Source organism: Podarcis cretensis (genome assembly GCF_951804945.1).
Source record: "Podarcis cretensis genome assembly, chromosome: 1".
Lineage (NCBI taxonomy): Eukaryota > Metazoa > Chordata > Lepidosauria > Squamata > Lacertidae > Podarcis > Podarcis cretensis.
The window spans coordinates 92617118-92625396 of NC_137170.1; the positions used below are offsets into that span (position 1 = coordinate 92617118).

General features: G+C 38.8%; 1 protein-coding gene across 5 annotated transcripts in view; it reads left to right on the forward strand.

Annotated features, from left to right (window-relative positions):
• Positions 1-4752, forward strand: part of RALB (RAS like proto-oncogene B) — a 31637-nt gene extending 26885 nt beyond the window's left edge. For all 5 annotated transcript variants that reach the window (XM_079969553.1, XM_079969554.1, XM_079969556.1 and 2 more), the window contains exons 3-5: positions 790-998; positions 1991-2168; positions 3192-4752. In XM_079969553.1, coding sequence (XP_079825679.1) covers positions 790-998; positions 1991-2168; positions 3192-3311 — 507 coding nt within the window. In that variant the 3' untranslated portion in view covers positions 3312-4752. The remainder of the gene's footprint in view (positions 1-789; positions 999-1990; positions 2169-3191) is intronic.
• The last annotated feature ends 3527 nt before the right edge of the window (positions 4753-8279 follow it).

Below are 8279 nucleotides of genomic sequence, written 5' to 3' on the forward strand. Positions count from 1 at the left end.
AATCTCAGAAGCTGGGTGGGAGCTTGCAGGGAATGATATTGTCCTTTCCCATCACAAAAAGAAACATAAATATTTTTAAAATGTTATATATCTTTTTGCTGAGAATCTCATATTCCAGCCCCACCCGTATAATCTCTTAATGTCTTACTGCACAACTCTAATTCCATAGTGAAGGAAGCATTTTTAGCATTGTGTCCTGTGCTATTTAGAGTCAAAACCGCAGCCTTAAAATAGCACAACGAAAGAAAATACTTTGTATCCAAGAAGCATGATAAGATTTGATAGTTGGTTTCCAACATATTTTGCTAAGAGGACGTATAAATAGTATCTTGTCTTTCGCTTGAGACCTACATGTTGGTCACAGTTCATGTGGGTTCTCAGATGTTCATAGAATTGTAGAGTTGGAAGGACCCTGAGGGGCATTTAGTCCAACCCCCTGCAATGCTGGAATCTCAACTAAAGTATGCTGGACTGTAGTTCTCATAATCCCCAGTCACCTTAGCCAGCAATCAGGGATGATGGGAATTGTAGTCTAAAAACATCAGGGCACCCAAGGTTGAAGAACACAAATATAAGGTGGCTTATAAGGTAAAATATTTTGCTATATTGTTCCCAGAAGTCACTACTGATAATTTGATAACCCATCCATATTGGTCTTTGATGTCTAGTCTTCTTGGCATATGGGCTGAAGGAATCCTTATTGGCATATGGGCTGAAGTTGACAAAAATCAGGTATCAGAAGCTGAGTATGGGTACTCTGCAGTTAATTACTCCTCTTATAACTCTTAGTTTGTTGAAGACTATGAACCTACGAAAGCTGATAGTTACAGAAAGAAAGTAGTTTTGGATGGTGAGGAAGTACAAATCGATATTTTGGATACAGCTGGACAAGAAGATTATGCAGCTATTCGAGACAATTACTTCCGTAGTGGAGAGGGTTTTCTCCTAGTTTTCTCCATAACTGAGCATGAATCCTTTACAGCAACAGCAGAGTTTAGGTAAGTAGTGATATCTAGGCATTTTCTGTATTTGTGTGTCAAAAAAGGAATATGGTCCAATGAACTGAATAATATGCCAAAGTGAACATCATTTTACAAGTGTAACTAATAGTGAAATTGAGGTGGTTACCTGGGTGGAATTCATTTGACCCAGGTAACACAGACGTTTTCTTATTTTTTGCCACTGAAGGGTAAAATAATCTTTGCCCTGCCCTGCCCTGCCCTGCCTCCCAGGGACAACATTTTAAGTGTTGAGCTTCACTTTCTTAATATTTTGTTCCTGCAGTTGGAACAGGAAAATAGTGAGCACATCTGAAGGTATAAAGGCTACAAATGAACATTAGCAATATTTGTGTTAAGTATGTTTAGATGTTTCTTGGGGTGAATGTTTGCAGCAGAATCTTAGTTTTGGAAGGGACCTCAGAAGTCATCCAGGCCAACCTCTGTCAATGCAGGAAACACACTATTACAGTATCCCTGTTTGTTTGCTATTGAGCCTTCTCTTAAAAATGTCTAATGAAGAAAATTACACCAATTTTCAAGGAAGTCTGTTCCACTGTTGTAACAGCTTGTACCATCAATAGGTTATTCCTAATGTTTAGTTTTATCCTTTTCATTTATCATTTGAACCCATTGGTTCATGCCCTACTGTCTGGAGTGAACAAAAGCAAATTTTCTTCATCTCTGTGTGGCAGCTCTTTGTATAGTTGAAGACGTCTATCATAACCTCTGGCTAAACTTATCAAACTCGTTCAACTTTTCTTGGCCTTTGTCTCCAGGCCCACACTATCTCTGTCAACTTCCTTGAGACACATTTCTTTTGTAGTTTTAGTTGAGCGAAGAATTTTAAACCTCTATTTATTTCAGAAATGCTCCCATCATTTCTTGGCATGTGAAATAATAAATTGTTGTACATTTTCCATAGTTTTAGACTACTGGGAAATTGCTATGATAGCCACCTCAGTTGCTTTGTGTTTAATATTTTTTACTAGGGAGCAGATCCTGCGTGTAAAAGCTGAAGAGGACAAGATACCTTTACTTGTGGTGGGAAATAAATCTGACTTGGAAGACCGTCGGCAAGTGCCTGTAGAAGCGGCTAGAAGTAAAGCAGACGAGTGGGGAGTGCAATATGTAGAGACATCAGCAAAAACCAGAGCAAATGTAGATAAGGTAAAGTACTAAGTTGGTTTTGGGCAGCAGCCTTCTAAATGTGGTTACTGACTTGCAGTTGTGGATAAATACAAAGCAAGAAACTTCTGCCCTTTGAGGACTCCTTTTATTATGGAGAATTTGAGGGGAGTTGTGTTTAAGAACTATAGGGCTCTCATTCGGATAGCAAGGAAACTTGCTACTTTTATGTGAGAATACAGGATTCCTGTCTTGGCTGCTGGTTTTCCTCTTAAATTATGCTCCGACTACAAATTGTGTTATGTGGCTGGGTTCAATGAATATTAGTATGACCATGCTGAACACATCTTGTAGTATATTCATGGCATATAATGACTTGGCATGAGTTTAATTGAGAAGCACTGGTTTCCTTGCAACCTTGCTAAATGCCTTCCAAAGGTAACCACCTCAGTTGCTCTTGATCACCAAAACTTCTTTAAAAAGTGCATTGGGGGTTATTGCAATATAATCTGTGCTTCAGATCTCATTTCCGAAAATCTTGTCAGCAAATTCAGAAGCTCACTAAGATTGAATCCCAAGTTCTTCATCCTAAATATGTGTCATTAAGCTTTATGTTAGTATGCATAAAGGCTAGGTCTCCATTTAAACTTTTCGTGTGTCCATAGGAAAATGTTCCTATAGAATTCTTCTAGATTCCACGTATTCTGCACTAAATTTGGATCTTCATGCAAAAGTAATAATTCTAGATTCCACCGTAATCCATGTATTCCGTGCTAAATTTGGATCTTTATGGGAAAGTAATAAAAAAGTGTGTTGATTTACTAGTCATTAAAACGCTTCATTATCGACAAAACGTAATATCCTGTAGATACCTGTTGTATCTATTTCCATTGTGTTCTTGTGTTTAGATTTTAAATCTATCTAAAACAACGGTAAAAAGGTCTATTCCTGTGGTAATTTTAACTTTTATTATAAAGCAAACAACATATTGTATATTATTATTATAGGCTGAATCCCTGTATGCTAAAAAAAATTCTGTTATTAATGTGCAGTTTTTCATTTTAGGTATTCTTTGATCTAATGAGGGAGATTAGAGCCAAGAAGATGTCGGAAAACAAAGACAAGAATGGCAAGAAGAGCAGCAAGAACAAGAAGAGCTTTAAAGAAAGATGCTGCTTATTGTGATCTTTAGGAACTGTACATACAGGCTGCGGAATTAATAAGACATTTACCACTAAGGGTAGAGGACTGGATGAATGAGGAGACCTCTTGATCCAATAAGCTTTTCCACTCACATAATAGCCTTTTTGAAAGTGCAAAACTTGGTTTGAAAAATTATGAAGTTCAACGAATCCATGTATACTGAAAGGGACAATTCTTGAAAGCAACTGTCCGTGCTAAAAATATTGCCAGCAAATCTTATCAGCAGTATGATCACTCTGAATTTCTCTCCTGATGTTTCTCCCAATGTTGGCACTCTCTCTATGGACTCTTCCTCAGTCTTATGCAGTGGCTAGTTCTGATTGAAGTTCAACCAAAGTTACCTGCCTCTCCTATGTGACTTCAGTTTTGGTGCTCCTAATAAAGGCATAAGCCTTTAGCCATTCTTTTTAAAGGGAAAGTTAAGACATACTGAGATCTCTCTGGTCTCTGAAATTTGCACACAACTGTATTAAAGTAGGTTATGATGCTACTATTTTGCCAACATATTGGATGGACGCTATAAGGACTTAGTCATTCAGAAACAAAGACTCAGTAGTGAGTTGGTGTTTGAGTCATCACAGCAGTATTCCTGAATTGAGCCTATAATTTCAGAGCGTTAGTGGTTATATTCTGGCACTCTGTATTTCCAATTTATTTCCTCCTTCATTCCAACAGCTTATTCGGGGTAAATGGACAAGGCATCTTTCTAATATTGAGAAATTCAAGTAATTCCATCCTGTCTGCCAAATACTAGACTTGCTCCCCCCCCCAAAAAAAAAAAACTTGAACATTCTATTTGTGGTGTAGCAGTGAGTTTGTAAACATGTATTGAATCTGTAGAAATTGGTGCATTTTTACTCTTTCATTGTTTAACAAGGGAATTTGTTTCTTTTTTTTAAAAAAAAATTGTAGGGCCCACACTGAAATCTAGTGAGTTTCCATTCAGTCTCATTTAAAGTCTGAGAGGACCATCCATGAGTAACTAACTCTGCACACACTCAATTGAAATTAATTGTAATTATGCAAATCTAAGGCCCTTGTGCAGCAGAGTCCTGGGGATTGTGCCATACAGAAGCACTTTGCTATTTAACTATGCTGGGTTTTCCTTCCCTTTCTGTAATGAGTTATTGCTGTATTTGTAATTTCAAGAGTTGCATTTGAACACTCAATACTATTTTGCTAAGAGCAGGGGTGTATGGGATTAAAGCAAGTGAAATGAGTGATCTTTTCAAATCTTTACACTTGCCCCTTTAAAGTGACATCTGAGCTAATTATGTGAAGTTGCCAAAAAGCCTGACCCTTATTGTTGTTGCACAGGTTGTATTAATTCTGCTGCTGCAAAACTTTTTTATATAGTTACTCAATAAATCATGGGGAGAAGTCTGTATTATAAAGGCAGCTAAATATACGCACTAAAAGCTTTTTTTCTGATTTTGTCACTACTTCATTGTTAATGTTGTGGATGGAAAAGCATGTGAAGGTGAGCAGATGAGCTTTTGAAATTATTTTTTTGCAGGCACAATAGGTGAACAACTTGGGTGTGATCATACAGGTGATCATTATTTTATCTGATTACAAAATAAGTTCAGAATCCACCTGGGAGAAAGTTGTGCATGGGTGCTCTGATATAGCAGCAGCTTTGCGAAATCAGCTGCTGCTTATAAATATGAGAAGAGGGGGCAGCAGTCTGGAAACTGCAACTAAGAGTAAGTGTGTCTGGATGTTTACAAAACTCGGTGTTTCTCTTGCATAAGGGCAGAGGTTAGTTACCAAATAGGACTATGAGCGAGCTGCCAAAGTAAAGAAATCTCAATTTAAAGCTGCATACATTTGCATGCAAATGAAACAGTACTAAAGTGATAAATGAACATGTGGCAATATTCACCCTCTTTAGCTGCATTTTTCCTATGCTTGAGATAAGGTTTTCAAGCTTCTGGTATCTCTAGATGTTTCTTTTCCTGTGTGATGGCAAAACCTGTTCAACCTAGCCTCTGTACAGTTGCTGAAAACTGCATTTTGGCTGCTGGTGTCATCAGGGTTAAGTCCTGCTCATGCAGCAAGTCTGATTTGCCAGCATGTCATAGCTTCACCTCTCTGTGCCTCATCGAAGTACCATTTCTCTCTCACTTGCAGCAAGAAGGCCAAATGCTTCCGGAACAGTTGATTGTTTCCAGATCAGGAGTGTTGATTGGGAAGACAGAAAGCTGTTCCCCCACCATCACCACAGTTGGTTTAGAAATTGTTCATTGGGGAGATCTAGGAGCATATCTAGAACTTGAGGGAGAAATCCCCATTCCAGCTTACCTGTCATGAAGGACAGCTTTTTCACCCAACAGATCCTATTTCTTGGGCAGATTCTGTTTCTCAAAGTGGGAATGAGTTAACACATCCCTAGGTTTCATCACCTCTGATTGTTCCCTGCCTGAAATAAATGACGTTTCCCCACTCTTATGTAAGGACTCTCCAGAGTTGTTTACCAGGTCCAGTTCTACAATCCAGTGTTGACGGACCACCTGTGCAGAGAAACAGCCAATTTACTTGGGCAAGTACTTCCCAATAATTGATGGAAAAATTATAAGTCAACCATGTTCCCTAGTGTTAGTGAAATCTTTTTTTTTCTTTTCAATCCACCCAAGTCTTTGGAAAGAAACAGGACCTTGACTGTGCAATGAGTCTTGGATGTGAGACTTCTGGGTACAGCTTTGTTTTTAATCTCTCATAAAATCACCAGCAGCTAGTAACTCTTTCATCAATTAGCTGTGACATATCCATCTGGATTTACAGCCACTCTTTCACCAAATAAAAGCGATAGAATGGTAAGACTATTTTTTTAATGGTTAGTATTTCCTTAAATCATAATTACAGGAGGGCTATATAGTTAACATTGCTGTGGTTTAGGAGGAATATGGCCCTTAAATTGAAAAATTGACTGCTCTCATTGCAGAAATGGCAATAAGAGGGAAAGCAATGGCATGATAATGTGCTTGGGTCACATTGCTTCTTAATGTTGTTGGGGAAAAGGTTTCTTAATATAAGGAAAATAACTACAATAATAAGTTTAAAACCAATATTGAAACAATTACAGATGCTTTTTGGAAGAGATAAGAAACAATGTTACAAAACAAATTGTCAAGGCAGATCAAATCAATAACAATGAAAATATCAAGCAAGACCAATAAGGCACAGTAACCCATCAGTGTCAATAAAGGGCAAATGGTTCTGATATTGCTGAGGATTTGTCTCTTCCTTCCAGCATCCCATTAATCAGGAATGAAAGCCAATACTAAGTAAAGATTCTTATCTAGATCTCTCAATTGTTAGGTTCGTTCAAGGTGGTCCCACATGCATCCCAAGGGCCACACGCAGCCCTTGGGGTCGTTTTTTGGTAGCCCTCAGCAACATTTGACACTCTCCCCAGCCCTTTCACTGCCTTTCCAAAGCCAAGTAAGCAAGGTGCTGGGCTTGGGGAAGGAGGTGTGAGGGCTCTGACAGGATCCTGCCTCCTTCCCAATCCCTTGTTAGCACTTTTCCAGCCAGAGCCTTGTGCCTTCTCTTCCCAAAGCCCAGCCCCAAGGTTTCCTTTTCTTAAAGGCCAGTCATCTTAATAGCTTCATTTTGCTAATGTATGCACACTAAGCAATGTTGTGCATCACTGAATCTGTCATGTTTCCGTATTGTGCAGTTGCACCCACATACACATCTGTGTGCGTGCATTTTGGATGTAACATCTGTCAGACACATCTAACCCAAAGGGTGGCTTCCAGCTGATGAGCAGAAAGACACCAAATGACTTGTGTTTTTGCACTGTCTGGGCAGAGGAGCTCGTATGTAATATTTACTAGTGACCAAGGCTGCTAATCCAGTGTGTGTGCGCGTGCCTATGTGTAAAGCAACCACCAAAGTATCAATAAAATTTGCATAAATGGGAAAGTGTAAATCACTTGCTATACAAAGGAACCAATTTCTCTATGCAGTACTGAAAGTCCTTTTTAGTCCCAGTCAGGCCACACATCTCCAGGAACTGGCCTCCTGGGTTTTAGCTGTTCCTTTTAAAAAGGCCAAGCACCAGGTATTTATTTGCATAGACCACACACATCAATCTGATTTTGGTATTTTATTTTTTCCTCATCGTCTAATTCATGTACTGCCTTGCCTAATGAAAGAGTTCAAGAGAACTCTAAAGCTTGCCCCACTTCTGTGACATTTTGGTTGGTTCCAATAAAGCTTTGCCCAATTGGATTTTGGAGGCTTTTAAAATTATGTACCAACAAAGCTCCTTTTTGATTCTTTAAATATAAAACATTGCATGTTCTTCAGTATGAACATAGGCCATTTTGGAACTTTACAGTTTTGGGACCTATTCCAAGCCCTTGCTTTGCTGCAGAAGTGAAGGAAGGACTCATCTGTTTGCCCCTCCAAAGTGCTTCCAAACCTCTCCCTACATTCCTTGTCTTGGAGCTAAATCCACTTTAATATCCACACCCTTTAAATGCTATTTGAACATCACTCTGGTGTCACATCAACGGTGCTTGCAACTATCAGTGCAAAGCCTTTTTGGCTTTTCCTCCCTGTTTCATGGCTTCATAGATGAACATTTCTATTGCTAGACCTTATGCTTACAGAGATTACTTTGAAAAGTCATCAAAGATGCATGATAAACTGATTTTTCTGAATAAGCCCTTAAATGTGTACAAGCTGGCCAAATGCATGTTGCTTACCATGACTGCAGTGTAAGAAAAACACTGGGGCCTAATTTGATTAGTAAAATGTATGGCATCTGGTGGGCGGGGCTTTTGTGCTGTGCTCTGGAATCAGCCCCTCCCTTCAGGTGTTCAGTTAAATTCAGTCATTCTTGCCTCATGATGTTGTTTTTCGTTTCTCTCAGTATGTAATTGCGTTACAGTTTTCTGTACTGTTGAAGCTTTGTTTGACATATACGTAAGATGCTTA